At 46.4% G+C, this 20,846-nt stretch overlaps 1 protein-coding gene and 1 long non-coding RNA gene across 17 annotated transcripts; both read right to left on the bottom strand.

Annotated features, from left to right (window-relative positions):
* Positions 1–3,116: 3,116 nt before the first annotated feature.
* On the bottom strand, positions 3,117–9,690 carry LOC127298373 (uncharacterized). 3 transcript variants are annotated; one of them, XR_007849719.2, is made up of 10 exons: positions 9,304–9,690; positions 9,069–9,213; positions 8,502–8,620; positions 7,656–7,702; positions 7,017–7,086; positions 6,842–6,946; positions 6,519–6,586; positions 5,162–5,257; positions 3,777–4,953; positions 3,117–3,655 (listed from the first exon to the last, which is right to left on the bottom strand). It is a non-coding gene; the product is annotated as an uncharacterized lncRNA (long non-coding RNA). The 3 variants fall into 3 exon arrangements; XR_011746151.1 differs by having other exon boundaries at positions 3,117–4,956; XR_011746150.1 differs by having other exon boundaries at positions 3,117–4,953.
* A 965-nt stretch (positions 9,691–10,655) lies between these two features.
* LOC127302784 (pentatricopeptide repeat-containing protein At3g23020) lies at positions 10,656–19,616 on the bottom strand. 14 transcript variants are annotated; one of them, XM_071820476.1, is made up of 5 exons: positions 19,411–19,616; positions 17,812–19,308; positions 11,785–13,233; positions 11,468–11,694; positions 10,656–11,157 (listed from the first exon to the last, which is right to left on the bottom strand). In XM_071820476.1, exons 2-3 carry the CDS (start codon positions 19,290–19,292, stop codon positions 12,264–12,266), a joined length of 2,451 nt encoding a protein of 816 aa, XP_071676577.1. In that variant the 5' UTR covers positions 19,293–19,308; positions 19,411–19,616; the 3' UTR covers positions 10,656–11,157; positions 11,468–11,694; positions 11,785–12,263. The 14 variants fall into 14 exon arrangements, with proteins under 14 accessions (XP_071676577.1, XP_071676575.1, XP_071676576.1 ...); XM_071820474.1 differs by lacking the exons at positions 10,656–11,157; positions 11,468–11,694; positions 11,785–13,233 and adding exons at positions 15,233–15,734; positions 16,045–16,271; positions 16,362–16,561 and having other exon boundaries at positions 16,707–19,308; positions 19,411–19,610; XM_071820475.1 differs by lacking the exons at positions 10,656–11,157; positions 11,468–11,694; positions 11,785–13,233 and adding exons at positions 15,233–15,734; positions 16,045–16,271; positions 16,362–16,506 and having other exon boundaries at positions 16,707–19,308; positions 19,411–19,610.
* Positions 19,617–20,846: the final 1,230 nt, after the last annotated feature.

The raw sequence follows: 20,846 nt of genomic DNA, 5'->3' as shown, positions 1-20,846 counted from the left end.
AGGGACCTCACTTTGCATGGTCACATCGTGGTCCAGATCCCGAGGCGACAGTGGACCAGTCCCATCCAGCAGCGAGGTGGAGGGGTGGGTCACATGCACGCCGTGGGAGTCGTTGGCATGGGGAGTGGGCGTGCTCTCCTCCAGTGGAGGCATACCAGCTGTGCCAAAGACCTGTCCGTCTCCTGCTGGGTGGGCCCAACCAGGGAGACAGGGGCAGGCGATGCAGTTTTCGCCCTCCAGATTTTGGCTGGTGGTGGGTGTGACAGACCTCGTCTTTTTCCCTTTTTCGGATGGCGCCAGTTGTTTGAACGCCGGCGGGCCCCAGCCTAGCCAAGCGAAGGAGCCATCGTACGGGAGGCGGCTTGTTCTGCCGGCGGCGCATCCTCAACCGCACGGCGGCGGGAGGTAGGCCACTCGACGTCGCATGCAACATCGTCGGTGCAGCCATGGCGGGGTGGCAACCAAGCATGAGCATCCACGGCCATACCCTCGGCCCTTCCCTCAGGTAGGTCGCTGGTGCACCATCACTTGCGGCTCCTGCGGCGACCATGGCCGGTGTTGTTGTCGTCGTTGCCCCTGGAGGCGCCGCCGCGACTGGCATCGTGGCTGTCACCGTAGAGAGCGTCGACGTCGATGGCGGCGCGCATGATCCTGACGGAGATGGGATGGGTGAGCGTGCGCACAGTCGGGGACGAGGCCGTGCCTTGGGCGGGGATGAGCTCGACGATCTCCAGGGTGGAGGAGCGCTTGATCTCCTGCGGGTCATGGGAGCTGCCGGAGAGGCAGAAGGTGGCAAGGTCGTCACGCGTGCGAGTGGCGGGGTAGAGCTTCTCGATCCAGCAACTCGCTCCAAGGATGTGTTCCGCCGTGGAGAAGGGCCATGCTTGCGGTAGGATGCCGTCAATCTCCAGGTCGACGTGGTACTCGAAGTGGCTGGAGCCGGCGTGAGCCAGTTTGCACCAGGGGCGGACCGAGAGGCAAAAGCCAGGCCCGTTGATGAAGTGGTCGCGAGCCATCCAATCCAGGACCTCCTTGGAGTGGAAGATGACGAGGAAATCTTCCGGGTGATGCAGGTGAACCGTGAACTCGCCGTCGTGCAGCTTGAATGAGTCGTATAGGACGTTCTGCACCTCCCTCGCCGTGACCACCGGCCTGGTGCCAGTGGTGGAGGCGACCATGGCGCGGCGCAGGACCTCCTCGGCGCGCTCCATCTGCATCGTGCGCGACAGGATGACGCGCGACGACATGGCGTCCGTGGCTGCCGGCGCGGGAGGCGCGCGCGATGGGCCGGCGGTGTCGGCAGCCGAAGGGGCCCACCCGGGCGAAGCTGCACGCGAAGGAGGATCACGCGCAGGGCGCGGAGCCATCCTTGGCGCGGCTGCAATCGTCGGTGCGGCACACACATCGGTGGCCTGCCCGTCGGAGTCGCAGGGGTTCTCGCACTACCTGGAATCGTGGCCAAGGTGCAGACAGTTTCGGCAGCGTACCTCGCTGGTGCTGTCGCGAACGACGTGGCTGGGCTGAAGGCAGCGGAAGCAGAGACCGGTAGCCTCCTCCGACGATGGGCTTCGACGCGCCCTTGGTGGAGGCGGCGAGGAAACGCGCCGCTCCCGGTGTTTTTTGTCTTTGCGGCGAGGTAGCTCGAATCCCTCGCTGCCGATGGTGCGCCGGAACCGGTGGATTTCGGAGCGCGGGCCAACACACTCCTTGGCAGAGACGCGGGCAGGGGCGGCGCTGCGGGGTGCGGCGGTCGTGGGTGGGGCTGTGGTCGGAGGCGGGGTGGGGCAGGTGGCGGCGTGCGTGCGACGTCGCTGTAGGAGCAGCCGCTGGAGGTCTCGCCATCGCAGGCGGACCACCGCCGCTCGCTTGTCGGGTGGTGACCGCCGACGGAGGAGCAGGAGGCGGAGGTGGACATCGCGGGGCCTAAGCATAGAGCGGGGAGGGGGCTACCAGAGAAGGGCGGCGGCGTGCGGTGGTGGGGCTAGAGGAGGCTAGGAGCGGAGCAGAGCAGAGGGCTCATCTCCTTCTTCTTGTTCGTCTCTGCCATTACTCCTACTAGATTTAGATGTGCGCCTTGGCGCACGACCCCGTGAAAATCGTACCAATATATATTTCATATAGCAGCGATAAAAGTTAACTGCCAACATGATAATACACTTCTTATATTTCACAAAACGATGTCCCTTAGACGAAATTGGGATAAAATAGGACAAGCAAATATAGTATCTTGTAGAAATTTGATGCATCTTTTAAATAAAACATGCACCAAGCCAGGTCACCGAGTGGGCCTTTTTTGGTATAAACCGTTTAGTGTTAGTTGCCTCGAATGTATATATTTTATAGTCGATTAATGTGGTAGATGGAATTTAAGTTTTTAGGATAGTGGCATCGACTTGGATATTTGTTAGATGTCTAAAATTATCTTAGGTTTTCGCGGCCAATTTTTTCTTGTTAGATGTCAGATAAGAGGAAAACTTGAATAGTCATTAGATGTGAGGTACGATAGTCAATATAGGAAACCCTAATAACAAAGTTGGGGTGCTAGTAGATATATTTACATTGGATTACATGGCGAATAATGTTGACGTCAATACATGTTTCTACTGCCAGACGACAATAGAGGGATGGAGCTGCATTACACATACGTTGGATCTAATCTATACAATACACTAAGGTGCCTGTTGTATTGTGTAAAGCTTAGTAGTACTGGTTTGGTTCTATTGCTTTCAAGTTCCTACCTATCAGTGGTCAGCATTATTGTCGTCTTTGTTGGAGGAGATAATAACAATGCTCTCCTTCTCTTGCACTGGAACTGTAGGGGCAGCTTCGCTGATGGCCTCGTTCTTGGTCTGGGTAGAGAATGGAGCTGAGATGGCCTTGTTGTTGTTTTTTTATTTCCCAGTGTGGTTGTTGCAGTTTTTCAGTTTGCAGTTGCTTGGTGTCAGTTTGTGGTAGCAGTCATCAGATCATCAGTTTCACAGTGTCTGCTTGTTTGTCAGGGTCTGTGTTACCTTTGCTATAAACCCCATTCCATCATGACAACACAGTTTGAAAGTGAGTTAGTTCGTGACTCGCTGGTTTCCGACAAGAGACAAAATTGCAGCCCATTTCTTGCTTCAAAAAGTGTGCTTTCCTTCCTGCTATGCACGACAAATTTGTGCATATATATATGTACAGCTGGTGAAATTCTAATAGTATGGAACTAAAAAAATTTAAATGATGCAATAAAATAGCCAAGAATAGTTCACTTCCAATCTAAAAGTTTAGAGTTCCATCTCTGGGCAACTTATGTTTATGGGCCAACAGTGGACGCAGAACAGGATGAATTCTTTGATGAAATCAGACATGTACTACAACCATTTATTGATGGTCTTCGGAATGTCGCTGGTGATTTTAACAAAGTCCGATCAGGTGAGGATAGAAGTACTGGCACAGCTGCATTCCCAGCATTCCCAGTTTAATTATGCAATTAGAAGTTTGCAGATTCAAGATTTCACTTGATCCAATATTCATGATCCTCCCATATCGATCACTGTCATTTGAAAATTGAAGCTTTGCCAACTGCCCCAAACTCAAAAAAATTCCGGTATGAAAATAATTGAAAATTCAGAAATGGCTTCGTCAACTTGATCACTGTAACCTGGAGTCACATTCCCTATGTAAAGACAAAGCGAACAGGATTAGCCACAAACTAAAACAGCTGAGAAAAAATATTGGGAGGTGGAGGAAAATTCTGAAAAACCTGACGGAAACATTTTGGATGCAAACAAATTTACCTTGGGGGCCTTTTATAGGCTGTCTCGAGGAAGGTAAACCCCTAACGAAATTAGAGGGCTTCTTCAGGGATATGTGGTTAAGCAAAAAATTGAAGGTTCAGTTTAGTCTATTGCTACCAAAGCAAGACAATGTGGCAAGGTAAACTGGCACGTTCTAGGGGATGAGGATACAAGGTTCTATAATGCAAGAGTGTCACCAAGGCTCAGAACCAACCAAATAAAAATTATTCAACATGATGGACTACCGCATTACACCCAAGAGGCTAAGCAAAAAATTCTGGCAGTATATTATAAACAAATTATGGGGCACCTACCCCTATGATCGCCCTATGATCGATCTTCAACAGTTGTACCCGAACATGGTTAATATGGCACCGTTAAATAATTTATGAGGATTGGCTAACCTGAATGTTAACATAAGAAAAATACACCGACTAACCTGAATTGTGCATATGCTGAAATTTGGTTTCTCTAAAACAAATGATTTATGAGCATACTGCAATTTATATGTACGCAGGTAGAAGTAAAATGTCTGAAGCATCTCAAAATATATATATGCACCAAAAAAGAACAAATCCATTATCACTGCATTTTGAAAAAAACTTTATTAGTAAAAGGAACCAGACTATTGGCTGTATTGTGCTGTTAAATGACAAGAGATTTAGTTGTGCGCCTTAGCGCATGATCCCGTGGAACTCAGACCAATCTACGGCTTATAAAATAGCGGCCAAAAGCAGTGTGAGTATCATTTGGTAAATTTAAAACACTAAGGTATATCAATCTAAAGTAAAAAATCATTAAGACGACATGGTTGAAATACACTATATATTGCAGTGTCAATTTAAGTTCAGAGGAAAGCAAATTGCCCTTTCACACAACGACATACACTCATGCAAACTTTGGCATCTTCACATAACTCAAAGATGGTACTCAGCCTTAGGAAGAACAAATTCTTGGATACAGTGCATGATTTCTTGCTGAAGAGAGCGTAGAATAGACATATGCTGTCAAAGAAAGCACAATATTTGTAATGTATAGGTATGCTCGAAGAATATGCATCAACTTAGCTGGTTTGATAAAGTAAATGCTATAAGGATAAAAGATATAATTAGAAGAATATGCTCAAAGAAGTTTCCTGTGAGTTGAATAAAAATTTGGAGCCTCCACGGCCTTGGCCCTGCTGAAAAAAGGTTGCAATCATGTAAATAAAGATGAACATCACCTTAAGAACCAATCTATAGTTACTTTCATCCAAAACAGCTGGGAATTAGAAGTAGTAACACAAGTCAAGTAGCTGCACCAAGCATCGGAAATAAGTAGCTAACATAAATCAGGAAAGTACACACAACAGGGCAAAGGTAGAAACATAATTAACAACATAGCACCTGAGTAGTTGTTCTGTCTCACATGAGCAAGAGCCCACGGCTGGTTGCTAATGTGGGATGCAGAGCATGGTGTACGCGCTCAGCAAGGTCTTGGATCTATATGGCCAGTGCAGCAGATTCAGTAATGACCCATACACATGGGTCAGAAGACGAGAAATTTAGAAGTTCACGTGGATGCGACAGCTAGTTAAGCATACTGACACTGGGAAGCAACCATATCCAACAACATGAACAGTGGAAGGGTAGATAGCAAACATCCCATGGTACGGAATGAATAAAATAAAAAGAACTCAACCAAACCAAAACATGCAAAAATGCCGGCAGCAAAACCTTATTAGAAACAGAGCATACAAACATAAAAGGTAAATGATGAAGGACAATCACTTGGATATATAGGGTGGAGAAAGCTTAATACCCTGCCAGAAAGATGAACACGGCAATAGTTTGCGACAGCAACACCCCCGAAACAAACAAAAGTAAATCTTACTCCACAACCAAAATATGTATGAGGCGATGGCCAAAAAAAATGCTACCAGGAGAAGAGCGCACAAGGTAACAAATAAGAAAACACAGGAAAGTTATTGTCTTCTACTGGCTGGATTGTCTTACAAACAAATAAATCTACTTGTCATGTTTATGTAGTCCTCTATAAGGCATCCATGATTTAAGCATGATCTCGTGTGTAAATATGTGCATCACACGAAGGATTCAGATTAAGAAACACATAGACAGATAAAAAAGCGAGGAATGGCATACTTGAATAAAATTGAAGATAATGCAAGGGTAGATATTATTTGCAGAAAATGTTAAAATCCTAAACACGGACAGATGATGATCTTAGCAAATGATCAATCAAGATAGACTGTATTGTTCTGTTAAATGACAAGAGATGATATACAGATTTTTGAATCAATTTTTATGGATTATATTTGGATAAATGTACAAACTAATCATATAACAACCCTTATGATCTAGTACCTATAAGGCATGTATCTTAAGTACGTCAGTGAAAGCAAGAAAAACTGTGACCATCAACATTGGCAGGAGAAGTATTTTAGGAAGAAACCATGACACTGAATGTTGAAGAAGAATTGTTGCAGCGACATTCTTTATTTTCAGAGAATTTGTGCAGTGTGTCTCAGATGCCCATGATGACACCTCTGATTATGTATCTTAGGTACATCATTGAAAATTGGAAAAATGTGACCATCAACACGGGTAGGAGAAGTATTTTAGGAAGAAAATGCATTGGTCCATATTTGCCTTTAACCAAGGCATGATTCAAAAAAAAATTGGAAAGCTCGCACCAGTAGGAAAATGTGATATATGTACAGAGCAAGCTTTGTGATGGGCACACCTGCATTCTCGACACATAAGGTTGACGCCACAGAAAAACTAATGCCAGTTGCTTCATTAGGCAAGAAGCTGTGTAAGAAGAAACAAAAGAAATTAATCACCGCAGAACCTTCCACTAACGTTTGATCTTGGAATCATTTAAAATTCCAAAAAGATTTCATTTTTAGTTTGCCAACCATGGATTATTAGATTGGCCGAAAATTCATCTATAGGAATCAGTAAAGTGAGAATCCATATATATAACAATTAGAGGCTTGCATAGGAAGGACCATAATTGGCCAATACATTTCCACCAGCTTTCAGACCAGGAGTGAAAGTACATACACGGGTTGTAAGGAAAAATATCGCTACGTTACTTCAATAAGCCAGATTATCCCTGTGGCTTTCTTGGTCTTCTCCCAAGAGAGGATGCATGGTATCTGCATACCCCTGCAACGAATATGCAGGTATAAAGAAGAGAACACTCAGGGGAAATACAATTCAGTGTGGGCAGACTTACATGTTTCTGGCCTTGCTCTTTGCTCCCTTCCCATGGTTTGACCACTAACAGTTTGAGCTCATCTCCACCTCTGCGGCAAAACTGCTAGTGATCAGACAGAACTATAGCATTATTTAGCATTAGTCCTATTGCAAGATTGAACACAGTACTGAAATTAGTATATCATAACATAGTAGAAAATTTCAACAACACTCAGGTAACTCAAAACTGTGTGTGGTTCTTTTATGAGAAACATTCTTTGAGATCATATGGGTTCTAATTTCCATGAATCATTCAAACAATCTTCAAATGAGAAATTTTGTTCGGAAATAATGTTAGACAAACTGACTTGGTACACATTAAGATTAGAAATATGCGCATCATAAAAAAAGAAACTAAAATTCAGGTGATACCTTCAAAAACAAAAGGGAGGATGTAGCAATCGATAGTTGATTTACACGACAACCTAATTCTACTCTGCTCATGCTACCAAGACCTTAGAAAACAATTCCATGTATCATAGGATTCTATATTGACATAATACCTAAATATGATGCATAATCTAGGGCAAAAAATAATCACGAAGTAAATAAATAATTTTCCAAAGCCTGGCAATCAAGAATAATATCACATCACACAAGAGGTTCTTGAAAGCCTCACCTTTGAGCTGGGAGCACCCCTCGCAACAAAATGAACCAGCAAGGAACCTAAAAGAGGATGGCAGGCCCCATTTATTTAATGATTAGTACATGTAGATTCGATTTGTCACTGAACCTAAATATAGAAATAGGCTATATCCTTGAGCCTAAATATACATTCGGATCTATCTCAGATAACCTAGAACTATGTGCACCATGGGCAAAAAAAAAAAACTAATCATACTTGAGTTTATTGAAATGCAACTTACAATTTTATACAGAGTAAAATCATGACAAAAAAGCGGCACATCAGTATGCAATAAATAGTGAGGTAAAGCACTTAATCACACAATATTTTTTTACACACTGCTGAAGATAAATGAAAATGATAATTCTTGTATTCAAAGTGGCTCACACCAAGAATTATAGCCCCTGAGCCACATTTTTATTCACAACTTTCTAGGATGCAATGTGCATATTTCAGGAAACCATTTTTCACTTACTTCCTAATCAGCCAAGTCAAAAATGTGTCCACGATAAGATGCCTTGCTACTGTAAATCTTCATGCACTGTTTGCAGTGCTAAGGTTCTGATTTTATATTACAAACTCAGTTGACAAATGATGAAGCCTCTTCTATACATGCTCCACCTACCATCATCTCCTCAACCAGGGAAACAAAGTAAGCTACCGTCCCAATACGCCACCCCTTGATTTATTCAGTTCAACCGAGTAAACTCTTCAATTAAATATGTTCCATCTAGTAGCTTTATGAAGTATTGCTCTAAATTATCCCAGGTCCTGACTCCTTGCACTATGGCAATTTATTCAACAAACGGGACATATAGAAAAATAGGGAGAATCTTGTACTTTTTGCTTCACGCGGGTTGCCAACCATCCCACTGAGCGCAAGCTCCACTCCTTGAACGTACTCCCGGATCCGCGAGCTCGTTGTACCCTGCGCCCGTTGCTCTCCTCCCCCACAAGCTCTGCATGTGTGCACACAGAAAGCTGGTGAAATCATAGTACGCCATACGGGGGATTCACATATCTGACTTCGATCTGGTGGAATCACAGTACACCATATGAAAAATCGACAATCCTAAGTTAAGGGGGGATGACAACCATATACAATGGTCATTTATTTGCATCTGCACCTAGCAATAAATTTAATATTACAAACTGTACGCACTTATTTCTCAGCACAATGTCATATTTTAATAGGAAACATATGTGCCCTATAATATCCAGAGGATACAACCAATCTAGCATACAAATTCATATCCTCCAATTAAGTAGTAAGGAACTCCTTTTTGTTCCCCAACTAAAAACTCACACATGGTATGAACAGACAAAGTTCTTGATTTGGGAACAAATAACCTTTTACAGTCAAATCTGAGTGGATTGGGTGGTGAATCAGGAGAATAGGGATAGTACCATCAGGCTGCCGTGGAGAGGAGACTGCGTTGTGGAAGACAAGTATGTGAGGAAAAAGGCAGGATGAACAAGATCTGAGATGGTCCTGTATTCATGCAGGTTCCCCTAAGACATGTACTCTGGAGTCTGGACACCCAAACCCTAGCTGTAAAATCAAAGTTAAATTAGAGAGGGGGAAAATCAGAGAGGGGCAGCCATAAGGAAGAAGGGAGAAGAGCATGAACAGGAACTGTACCTGGCTGGGGGTGTTGGTCACCGGCGTCGCTCGAGATCGATGCTGGCCGTCGGCTTCACTGGCAGGCGGTTGGGGCGCACTCACCCCTTCTCGTCCTCCTCCTCCCGCATCCTTTCCTACCAACCAAGAAGAGCACTGCCTTTTGCATCCTCTCCCTGTCCCCAAGGATAGACGAAGACGAGGCGGACCTCGATGTCGTCGCTCCACCGGCGGCGCTCCCGCGCGCTGCTCAGCACGGTCGAGGACGGGCGCGGAGTGGGGGCGCGGAGCGGCGGGCGGCAAGGGAGGCGGAGCGGCGCCGCCGGGCGAGGGATTGGGGGAGGAGGCGCAGCAGCCGCCGCCTCTCACGAGGAAGAGGGAGAACGAAGCGGCGCGGGCGTGGGTGTGGCTGGGGCGTCGTTTCTCCTCGCACGACCGGGCCAGGCGGGCTTTACACGACCCATGGATAAAAAGTGGGTCTGTGGGAGGGCCTCAGCGCCCTGGACGAACGGCCGGCCGAGATCGCGCCACGTCAGCTCGATCGGACGGCCCAAAATCCAAACGCATGTGAGAGCTCCATGGGGGTGCAGCAATCATACCGTGGGATGTCTTCTTCTTATGATCAACTCACAACCGTTGCCGGTATAACGTTGTCTAGTATGCTACTGAGTACCACAGTGTTATTGGTGGGCTGCAGTATTTAACACTTACTGGGCCGGATATCTCCTATGTTGTATATCGTGTTTGTCAGTATCTTCACTTATCCAGAGACAGTCATTGATCCGCTGATTGATCCGCTGCGAAGCGCATCTTGCACTATGTTCGGTAGTCCAGTCCGTTCTGCTCCTTAGTTACCTTTCCATCTTCTCTGATGCGAACTAGGCTGTTAGCCCTGATGATCGTCGATCCACGGAACACGGAAGGATATGCAATGTTCTCAGTCCTAATATCATTGCCTGGAGTGCTCGAAAGCAAGATACAGTATCTTGGTCTCACAGTAGTACTAAAGCTAAATACAAAATTGTTGCCAGTGCTGAACTGATCTAGCACCGTCTCCATTAGGAGAGTTGTGTAGTCTCCTATTGTTTGATGTGATAACATTGGTGCTATCTACTTGTCGTCCAACTCAGTCTTTAATGCTAGAACAAAACACATCGAAGTTGACGAAGAAGCTACTCCATATTTTCACCAAGCCTCTATATCATCCTTTATTTCAAGGTTTAGGCGTAATCTTAACTTGTTGGAGGACGTTAAGATTAAGGGAAGGCGTTAGACTCTATATACTAGCTTCTGTATGCTACCTATATTTGTACATGTATACACTATATATATAATCCAAGGCGTACGGTGTCGAGCGTTTCCCAACTTTGCGGTTTCACAGAAACAATGGTTTGTGTTTATGTTGATTCCCACGACATTTTGCATGGCAGATGGGGGCGGTTCATTTGAAAGTATCTCCAGCTAATTAAGCCTTACATATTATGTTTTCATTGAAACGAAATTACAGGTCATAGCGTTACAGCTCCGTTTCTTAGTATGACACAGGTTAAAGCTTCAGGCAAGCAACTTCAGCCTAACAAAGCAACTGGACGGGAAGTAGCATCATTACAGCTCGTCCCGGAGCATCAGGCACGCAGGCCATGTCATCCTTTATTTTCAATCACCACTTTTTCCTCACTTGCGATGGAGCTGTAATCCAGCCACCAGTCGCCGGGTCAGTATTTCACGGGTGCGAGGACTGGCCATCGCCGTCCTTGGTTTCTTCAGTTACTTGGCTGAGCTGGGGCATCCATCATCTTATGTTCCAGCAGTCGGTCCGAAGGAGTAGAAGAGATGGCAACCATTGTGTCGGACAAAGCATACAAGCTTCCTTTCCTAAAAGGAAAAGCCTCTGTTAAACGACAGCTCAAATGTTATGGTTATTTGTGTCATAATTAAAATCAACTATTTATTTCCACAACTTGTTGCTATTGACGTCAAAAGGTAAATGTTCATTTTTCTAATATCAACATCATGAGGTCCCAATCAGCTACATGATATCTGTTATAACCTTCATAGTTAACCACAGGCAAGCCATTTGTGACTTGTCAGTAGATAGCTCCGATTGCCCATGCTGGGAATTTAATTGCTGAACGAAGATTTATAAGTATACTGGCCAAGCATGATTTGGTTAAAGTAACCCTACCTGCATAAGAGAGTAATCTGCCCCTCCAGCCCCCAACTCCCTTGATGGTCTTGTCAATTACAGGTTGTAAGTCTTCTTTCCTGAGTTTGCTAAAATGTAAAGGAACTCCAAGATGTTTCAAGGGAAAGGACTCGCTTTGCAACCGAACATCTGAGATAAGATATTAATTTGTTCCTCAGGCACATTGATGGACACTAAACAACATTTGTAAGAATTTATTCTCATGCCTGACATTTGCAACAAAAGTAAGCCATTAACAAACTTGCTATTTACTTGTAAACAAGTACTACCAACATTACTTTGTGAGGGCAACTTACTATACATCGAAGAACACACTTTACCTCTCCCTTGAACAGATTGTATCTCAACTGAGTTCCAAAATTCGTAGGAGTGAATTCCAGACTCATCCCCTCTTTCGATTTTAGACTGAAGGGCAAATCGCCAGTCTGATCATCCATTCTCCTAAATTCATGAAGCTTCTTTCAGCAGAATAACATCTGGGAGTTAAAAGATCTCTCTGAAAGTTTGACACAATCAATGTAATTTAACACAAATGGAGTTGTGCCGCAATGGTGTTATATTTCTGCTGTAATCTAGCAGGATACATGTCGGGATACATTTCTGAATACTTGAAATCCATCAATTAATTAACAAGCACGTACTCATTTTGAGGATGACATGTGTGGTCTCCTTGCAAAGCACAGCACATGGATCATCACTGTGGCATATCAATGAAGATCCTGAATCAACTGAAATCTGTTATGGACTTACTGCTTCTGTTATCCCTTCGGCTACTTCAAAAACTGTCGATGTAATAAGAATGTATCCTTGTACCAGAATGTCTAATAATACGTCGAAAGGTAGTCCCCTCTGACCTTACAACCAACGATAATGCCCTGTTCCACTGATTCAAGAAATCCTGAGTGTGGCTCCTTCTGAGAGACTCTAACTTTGCAATCTCAATACACGAAACTCCTTTCAGTAGAATAACTTTTAGTGCCTTGAAAGTTGCATCATTTGGCGGTGTGCTCGATGCCAACATCTTCTGAAATATTTTTACAGCCTCCTCCACTTTTCCAGCAGATACGTACATTTGTATCACAGAATTATAACTCAATGCTAGAGTTAGAAGCCCCAAAGCTTGCATTTCCTTAGAGATCCTGTGAGCCTCATCGTAGCGAGCTACTTTCTTGTACAAGCACACCATCATCGCATATGAAAACTCATTTGCACTTCCCTTAACCTTCAAACATTCAAAAACCTCGCGTGCTTCGTTCACCATACAATGATCGCTGTAGAGGCCAATCATGCAGTTTGATGCATAAAGGTTGCCATCACTATCTAACGATTTCAGAAGCTTGTATGTTTCTTGCGCCTCTGCGATATACCCTGCTTTCGTGTAGAGTTTGATCAAAGAATTATAGATTGAAGTGTTCTCACATAGACCAGCTTTCGTCGCTAAACCAAAAAATGCTGCAGCTTTGTGGACATTTCCGAGTTCAGCATATGTATCGATTAAGGTAGAGTAAACATATGCATCCGCGTGGACCCCTGAAGTGACCATTTCTCTAAATAGGCATTCAACCATGTGTAAGTTGCCATCCTTAGCAAAGCTAGTAATTACCACAGAATACGGAACACAATCAATCGGCATTTTAGCTGCTTGCATCTTTCTGAAGTAGTAGAGGGCTTTCTCTGGCAGTTTAGCGGTTGACAGAAGCTGAATGAGAGAACTGTAAGTCAAGTAGTCAGGTAGCACGCCATACCTCTCCATGCCAGCAGCTATCTCACAGGCCTCATCAAGCTTCTCTGCTAACCCATATGCCTTGATCATAACATTGCACACGGAGACACTAAGCATCTTCCTCTCCACGCAACAGATAAAAGCCTTTTCTGCGAGGACTATATGCCCTTTCTCCCCAAACTGTACGCACTTATTTCTCAGCACAATGTCATATTTTAATAGGAAACATATGTGCCCTATAATATCCAGAGGATACAACCAATCTAGCATACAAATTCATATCCTCCAATTAAGTAGTAAGGAACTCCTTTTTGTTCCCCAACTAAAAACTCACACATGGTATGAACAGACAAAGTTCTTGATTTGGGAACAAATAACCTTTTGCAGTCAAATCTGAGTGGATTGGGTGGTGAATCAGGAGAATAGGGATAGTACCATCAGGCTGCCGTGGAGAGGAGACTGCGTTGTGGAAGACAAGTATGTGAGGAAAAAGGCAGGATGAACAAGATCTGAGATGGTCCTGTATTCATGCAGGTTCCCCTAAGACATGTACTCTGGAGTCTGGACACCCAAACCCTAGCTGTAAAATCAAAGTTAAATTAGAGAGGGGGAAAATCAGAGAGGGGCAGCCATAAGGAAGAAGGGAGAAGAGCATGAACAGGAACCGTACCTGGCTGGGGGTGTTGGTCACCGGCGTCGCTCGAGATCGATGCTGGCCGTCGGCTTCACTGGCAGGCGGTTGGGGCGCACTCACCCCTTCTCGTCCTCCTCCTCCCGCATCCTTTCCTACCAACCAAGAAGAGCACTGCCTTCTGCATCCTCTCCCTGTCCCCAAGGATAGACGAAGACGAGGCGGACCTCGATGTCGTCGCTCCACCGGCGGTGCTCCCGCGCGCTGCTCAGCACGGTCGAGGACGGGCGCGGAGTGGGGGCGCGGAGCGGCGGGCGGCAAGGGAGGTGGAGCGGCGCCGCCGGGCGAGGGATTGGGGGAGGAGGCGCAGCAGCCGCCGCCTCTCACGAGGAAGAGGGAGAACGAAGCGGCGCGGGCGTGGGTGTGGCTGGGGCGTCGTTTCTCCTCGCACGACCGGGCCAGGCGGGCTTTACACGACCCATGGATAAAAAGTGGGTCTGTGGGAGGGCCTCAGCGCCCTGGACGAACGGCCGGCCGAGATCGCGCCACGTCAGCTCGATCGGATGGCCCAAAATCCAAACGCATGTGAGAGCTCCATGGGGTGCAGCAATCATACCGTGGGATGTCTTCTTCTTATGATCAACTCACAACCGTTGCCGGTATAACGTTGTCTAGTATGCTACTGAGTACCACAGTGTTATTGGTGGGCTGCAGTATTTAACACTTACTGGGCCGGATATCTCCTATGTTGTATATCGTGTTTGTCAGTATCTTCACTTATCCAGAGACAGTCATTGATCCGCTGATTGATCCGCTGCGAAGCGCATCTTGCACTATGTTCGGTAGTCCAGTCCGTTCTGCTCCTTAGTTACCTTTCCATCTTCTCTGATGCGAACTAGGCTGTTAGCCCTGATGATCGTCGATCCACGGAACACGGAAGGATATGCAATGTTCTCAGTCCTAATATCATTGCCTGGAGTGCTCGAAAGCAAGATACAGTATCTTGGTCTCACAGTAGTACTAAAGCTAAATACAAAATTGTTGCCAGTGCTGAACTGATCTAGCACCGTCTCCATTAGGAGAGTTGTGTAGTCTCCTATTGTTTGATGTGATAACATTGGTGCTATCTACTTGTCGTCCAACTCAGTCTTTAATGCTAGAACAAAACACATCGAAGTTGACGAAGAAGCTACTCCATATTTTCACCAAGCCTCTATCTCATCCTTTATTTCAAGGTTTAGGCGTAATCTTAACTTGTTGGAGGACGTTAAGATTAAGGGAAGGCGTTAGACTCTATATACTAGCTTCTGTATGCTACCTATATTTGTACATGTATACACTATATATATAATCCAAGGCGTACGGTGTCGAGCGTTTCCCAACTTTGCGGTTTCACAGAAACAATGGTTTGTGTTTATGTTGATTCCCACGACATTTTGCATGGCAGATGGGGGCGGTTCATTTGAAAGTATCTCCAGCTAATTAAGCCTTACATATTATGTTTTCATTGAAACGAAATTACAGGTCATAGCGTTACAGCTCCGTTTCTTAGTATGACACAGGCTAAAGCTTCAGGCAAGCAACTTCAGCCTAACAAAGCAACTGGACGGGAAGTAGCATCATTACAGCTCGTCCCGGAGCATCAGGCACGCAGGCCATGTCATCCTTTATTTTCAATCACCACTTTTTCCTCACTTGCGATGGAGCTGTAATCCAGCCACCAGTCGCCGGGTCAGTATTTCACGGGTGCGAGGACTGTCCATCGCCGTCCTTGGTTTCTTCAGTTACTTGGCTGAGCTGGGGCATCCATCATCTTATGTTCCAGCAGTCGGTCCGAAGGAGTAGAAGAGATGGCAACCATTGTGTCGGACAAAGCATACAAGCTTCCTTTCCTAAAAGGAAAAGCCTCTGTTAAACGACAGCTCAAATGTTATGGTTATTTGTGTCATAATTAAAATCAACTATTTATTTCCACAACTTGTTGCTATTGACGTCAAAAGGTAAATGTTCATTTTTCTAATATCAACATCATGAGGTCCCAATTAGCTACATGATATCTGTTATAACCTTCATAGTTAACCACAGGCAAGCCATTTGTGACTTGTCAGTAGATAGCTCCGATTGCCCATGCTGGGAATTTAATTGCTGAACGAAGATTTATAAGTATACTGGCCAAGCATGATTTGGTTAAAGTAACCCTACCTGCATAAGAGAGTAATCTGCCCCTCCAGCCCCCAACTCCCTTGATGGTCTTGTCAATTACAGGTTGTAAGTCTTCTTTCCTGAGTTTGCTAAAATGTAAAGGAACTCCAAGATGTTTCAAGGGAAAGGACTCGCTTTGCAACCGAACATCTGAGATAAGATATTAATTTGTTCCTCAGGCACATTGATGGACACTAAACAACATTTGTAAGAATTTATTCTCATGCCTGACATTTGCAACAAAAGTAAGCCATTAACAAACTTGCTATTTACTTGTAAACAAGTACTACCAACATTACTTTGTGAGGGCAACTTACTATACATCGAAGAACACACTTTACCTCTCCCTTGAACAGATTGTATCTCAACTGAGTTCCAAAATTCGTAGGAGTGAATTCCAGACTCATCCCCTCTTTCGATTTTAGACTGAAGGGCAAATCGCCAGTCTGATCATCCATTCTCCTAAATTCATGAAGCTTCTTTCAGCAGAATAACATCTGGGAGTTAAAAGATCTCTCTGAAAGTTTGACACAATCAATGTAATTTAACACAAATGGAGTTGTGCCGCAATGGTGTTATATTTCTGCTGTAATCTAGCAGGATACATGTCGGGATACATTTCTGAAAACTTGAAATCCATCAATTAATTAACAAGCACGTACTCATTTTGAGGATGACATGTGTGCTCTCCTTGCAAAGCACAGCACATGGATCATCACTGTGGCATATCAATGAAGATCCTGAATCAACTGAAATCTGTTCTGGACTTACTGCTTCTGTTATCCCCTTCAGCTACTTCAGAAACTGTCGATGTAATAAGAATCTATCCTTGTACCAGAATGACTAATAATACGTCGAGAGGTAGTCCCCTCTGACCTTACAACCAACGATAATGCCCTGTTCCACTGATTCAAGCAATCCTGACCGTGACTCCTTCTGAGAGACTCTAACTTTGCAATCTCAATACACGAACCTCCTTTCAGTAGAATAACTTTTAGTGCCTTGAAAGTTGCATCATTTGGCGGTGTGCTCGATGCCAACATCTTCTGAAATATTTTCACAGCCTCCTCCACTTTTCCAGCAGATACGTACATTTGTATCACAGAATTATAACTCAATGCTAGAGTTAGAAGCCCCAAAGCTTGCATTTCCTTAGAGATCCTGTGAGCCTCATCGTAGCGAGCTACTTTCTTGTACAAGCACACCATCATCGCATATGAAAACTCATTTGCACTACCCCTAACCTTCAAACCTTCAAAAATCTCGCGTGCTTCGTTCACCATACAATGATCGCTGTAGAGGCCAATCATGCAGTTTGATGCATAAAGGTTGCCATCACTATCTAACGATTTCAGAAGCTTGTATGTTTCTTGCGCCTCTGCGATATACCCTGCTTTCGTGTAGAGTTTGATCAAAGAGTTATAGATTGAAGCGTTCTCACATAGACCAGCTTTCGTCACTAAACCAAAAAATGCTGCAGCTTTCTGGACATTTCCGAGTTCAGCATATGTATCGATTAAGGTAGAGTAAACATATGCATCTGCGTGGACCCCTAAAGTGACCATTTCTCTAAATAGGCATTCAACCATGTGTAAGTTGTGATCATTAGCAAAGCTAGTAATTACCACAGAATAAGGAACACAATCAATCGGCATTTTAGCTGCTTGCATCTTTCTGAAGTAGCAGAGGGCTTTCTCTGGCAGTTTAGCGGTTGACAGAAGCTGAATGAGAGAACTGTAAGTCAAGTAGTCAGGTAGCACGCCATACCTCTCCATGCCAGCAGCTATCTCACAGGCCTCATCAAGCTTCTCTGCTAACCCATATGCCTTGATCATAACATTGCAGACGGAAACACTAAGCATCTTCCTCTCCACGCAACAGATAAAAGCCTTTTCTGCGAGGACAATGTGCCCTTTCTCCCCAAACGCATCAATATTTGCAGCAAAGCACTCCGAGTCCATCTGGTTACGGAACCTCTCAAACCAACGCCACGATTGCTCAAGCAGCCCAGCATTTACATACATCCTCGTCACAGCTGACTGTGTGTACTCATCGATCGCCAGACCACTCTCATCCATTTCTTTAATAAGGGCTTCCGCTTTAGCGAACATTCCCCTGGTAGAGTACCCATACAGCAGAGTGCGGCAGCTCACGACATCTGGTACCAGTTTTTCGGCCTTCATCTTACAAAAGTAGTGCTCCGCAGCATCGATGTCATTGCTTTCTCTGTACAGCCAGATGAGTATATTGTAAGTTCTGGTGTCAGGAAGGCAGTGGAACTCCTCCATCATCCTCACCAGCGACGCCACATGCTCCATTCTACGGTGTTTACCCCAAACATGGATCAGCGTGTTGAACGTGACGACACTCGGCGCAACACCTTCCCTCAGCATCTGGTTGAACATATCCGACACTTTCTCAAGCTGCCCGGCCTTGCCATAGGTATCGATCAAGGTGTTATAAGTGTACAAGCCACAGCGAGCATCCGATTCAGAGGACCATCTCCTGAAGAACACCTCGGCCTCCTCGTACTCCCCGGCCATCTTATGCGCATGGAGGACGGTGCTCATGGTGACCTCGTCAGGCGCCAACCCCCGCTTGCACATATCCGCGAGCCACAGCAGCGCCGCCCTCGCCCGGCCCCCTCTGCAGTACACGCCGATGAGCGTGCCGTACGTCGCATTGTCCGGCGCCACCCCGCAGGAGCGCATCTGGCGCCACAGGCCGACCACGAGGTCCCACCGCCTGGCCCGCCCGACCGCGCAGAGCACGACGTTGTAGTGGATCGCATTCAGCTCCTGGCACCTCTCCCCGTGAAACCAGTGGAAGATCTGCATCGCCCGGCGCCAGTCCCTCTGCTCCTTGAGGAGGATGGTCCTCTCCCGGCTGCTCAGCGTGTCCCTCCACGGCCACAGCGCCTCCCCGACGTCCCGGCACCGGTCCAGCGCGTCCAGCATCGCCGGGATCGACCCGCCGTAGCCGGCCGGCGCGCGGTTGCTCCTCCTCCCTTGGACGGTGGACTGCCTGGTGGTGGTGGTGTTGACCCTGGGTGGAACCACCGACGGGCTGGGGTTAGTGTTCACGGCGGTTGTTCTTAGAGGAGCCGAGACCGCGTTGGTCTGGAACGTCAGGCATTTGTCTCTGCGGCTGGCGCTGTGCGCCGAGGGGGCGAGATTCGACGGCGGGTTCAGCGGCGGCGATGGTGGCGCCGAGGCGTGGTGGAGGAAGCAGTCGCACGGACTCAGCATCCCGCCCGGAGCGGAGCTGAAAAATAGCCTGACGTCAGCGCTCGGTCCGGAGGTCGGCGAAGCCAGCGAGGTTGAGGTAATCTCTGGATGAGAAACTGAGAAGGGAAGGAGCTCGTACCTCGAAGGCCGGCAGGGACGGGACGAGGGAGAAGAGTGGAGCGGCGGCGGGCGTGCGTGAGAGGCGCGGGTTCTGGAGGGGCGGCGCCGAGGTACGGCGCGGCGGCGGCAGGCGGCGGGAGGAGTGAGATGATGAAGTTTCGGGTGCGGATGTGGATGGGTGGAGTGGAGTGGAGTGGAGGGCGCAGCGAATTCCCTCTTTCACGGCTAACCGTTAATCAGACCACCTCCGACCGTTGGCGCTCCCAGGGCCAAATTCGGAGTAAAGTACCGCTAAATTAGATGAAAGTTTGGCGTGCGAGTGCGGAGCGCTGAACTTTTCGGTAGGCACCCAACGATTGTTGTATTTAGTTTTATTTTCAAAAATAAACTCACAGTGCGGCGTAGTTGACAAATTTTGGCCAGTATTTGGACTATTTTCTTGGGCAACGGCTGCCATCTCTGCTCCTCCTCCTCGTCCGAGTCCATGGCCGCCCAGGAAAATGGACGAACACCTGACGAGTGTGGTCGACGCGAGGCGAGACGCGAAGCACGAGGAGTAGCCTGACGGTGGAATATAGGTAGACGGAGGAGGTCGACGGAATATAGGATGGTAGGAGGATGGACGACGAAATATAGGCAACCAGCCAATTGATTGGCGAGGGGTGGTGCTGGCGACGAGAGAGCTACGAGGGGGAGGGGATTTGCAGCGAGAAAGTGGTGGGGTTCGCGTGTTTTCTCCCCGACAGAGCGGGCCCGTCTCCGCTTTTTAGCTCGTCCGGACTCTCCGAGCGCACCCCGGGAGGTCGGGATGGCCTGGGCTCTCCGGATGGATTTAGGGCCCTTTTCCGGAGAAAAAACGAGAAAAGGAGGGGGGCGGCTGGACCGAATAACGTCGTCCGGAAGAAAAAAAAAACAGGGATATCGGGGAGACGGCTAGAGGTGCTCTTACCACCTACGTCCGTGAGAATGTATCCACTACACCGGCTACACCATGTATCTTTTACTGTCGGATGGAGAATGGACGGTTCAGATTTGTTGACTGTTATCATATATATGAATACGAAAGGCACCTTCTAGTTCATTAAAATCAGTTGGTACTTCAGATTGTTGGGATTTGACTATGAAACTATGTTCCGCATGCAACACTAAGTTTCATCTTTTCAAACAGGTTTTACCCTAGGTAAATTTTAGCTTCATTTGATAAGATTGAGCAAAATAGAAACTACCCAAACTTAGGAAACCACCTGAAACTCCGAGGAGGTAGTCTTGTTAACCAACACACAAAACACACTTGACGGAGCTCTTTACGTCAGATGCTACCATAGCCTTTGATGACCTTCACCGGGAGGATTTGGCGGCATCGCCTACACCCCACCTTTAACAACAGCTGTCGCCGGTCCCCTGAGCTTGCGGCTGCTCATATTTGGCATCAAACTCATAAGTTTGAGATGACAT

This window comes from Lolium perenne, chromosome 5, assembly GCF_019359855.2.
Source record: "Lolium perenne isolate Kyuss_39 chromosome 5, Kyuss_2.0, whole genome shotgun sequence".
Lineage (NCBI taxonomy): Eukaryota > Viridiplantae > Streptophyta > Magnoliopsida > Poales > Poaceae > Lolium > Lolium perenne.
This window is presented reverse-complemented; position numbering and strand designations above follow the sequence as displayed.

Excerpts from the sequence above, each read along its gene's own strand:
- LOC127302784 (XM_071820476.1), bottom strand. The coding sequence starts at position 19,292 with ATGCTGAGTCCGTGCGACTGCTTCCTCCACCACGCCTCGGCGCCACCA. Across the intron at positions 13,234-17,811 it reads ATAGCTGCTGGCATGGAGAG|GTATGGCGTGCTACCTGACT; the intron begins GTATGGCGTGCT and ends TGGCATGGAGAG.